At 72.7% G+C, this 968-nt stretch overlaps 1 protein-coding gene across 1 annotated transcript in view; it reads right to left on the bottom strand.

The window, feature by feature from the left end:
- LOC121023383 (protein FAM71E2-like) overlaps positions 1-629 on the bottom strand; it is a 25,476-nt gene extending 24,847 nt beyond the window's left edge. The window contains exon 1 of the mRNA XM_040465199.1: positions 12-629. Coding sequence (XP_040321133.1) covers positions 12-462 — 451 coding nt within the window. The 5' untranslated portion in view covers positions 463-629. The remainder of the gene's footprint in view (positions 1-11) is intronic.
- Positions 630-968: the final 339 nt, after the last annotated feature.

The following is a 968-nucleotide window of genomic DNA, read 5'->3' as shown; positions in this document are numbered from 1 at the left end:
CCGGGGGAGGCGGGGAGGGGGCGCGCGGGCGGCACGGCGCGCTCCCCGGGAGCCGGGCGCGGCGCGCGGGCCGGAGGAGGAGGCCGGGGCGGACCAACGGCGGGAGAGCTTGCGCGCGAGGCGGGCGAGAGCCGAGGGCCGCAGGCCGTAGTCGCGCTCCAGCTCCTGGCGCGAGATCTCGATGTTGCCGGTGTACCAGAGGATCCAGCCGAGCAGGCTCAGGAAGACGAGCAGCGCTCCCGAGTAGATGAGCAGGTCGCCGAAGTCGCGGCCGCGCACCTGCAGCTGCGCGAACACGCCGGTCAGCAGCGCCGCCATGCCCGCCACGTCCAGCGCCACGGCCAGCAGCAGCGCCATCCGGCAGCGGCCCAGGCCGGACGCAGGCCCTGGCGCGGCGGCCGGCGGGGACGGTACACCCGGCGGGGGCCCCTGCGGGGCGCCCACCGCTGGCGCGGCGGCCATGGCCTTGCTCCGCCAAGCTGGCTCCCCCGGAGAGCGTTCCGGGGTGCGGCCGGGCCCGGGGCGGGGTCAGGGGACGGCGCCAGGTGTGCCCGGCGCCCTCCTGGTCACCTGAGCTGGCTGGGTGCAGACCGGCCCGGCTTGGGGGAACCCTGGCCGCGGTTTCTGAGCACGTCCCGGCCCTCAGAGGCCTGTGCTGGGGGACAGCCTGGCTCACAGATAAAGGTGGGAGGGGCCTTATTCACCCCCAAGGAGCATGAAGGATCAGGGTTGTCTAAAGAGGCAGCGTGGGGTGCTATGGGAGCCCCGACGTTGTTTCTGCTCAGTGCCTGTCACCGGGGCCCCCTGCGCACCAGCGCCCCACGGCTGGGTCAGGCGTGGAGGGGGTGGGGGGAGAGGAGGCGTCAAATACAAGAATCAGACAAGGCCCCTGGACCCCAACGAGTTCCGGGAGGCAAAGAATCAGCAGTCAGGGTGCCCTAATGGAAGAAACATGGGCCCTACGGAGC

This window comes from Herpailurus yagouaroundi, unplaced genomic scaffold (assembly GCF_014898765.1).
Source record: "Herpailurus yagouaroundi ecotype Mexico unplaced genomic scaffold, PumYag 557, whole genome shotgun sequence".
In the NCBI taxonomy this organism is placed as follows: Eukaryota; Metazoa; Chordata; class Mammalia; order Carnivora; family Felidae; genus Herpailurus; species Herpailurus yagouaroundi.
Note: the sequence above shows the minus strand (reverse complement) of the source record. Positions and strands in the feature narration are given on the sequence as shown.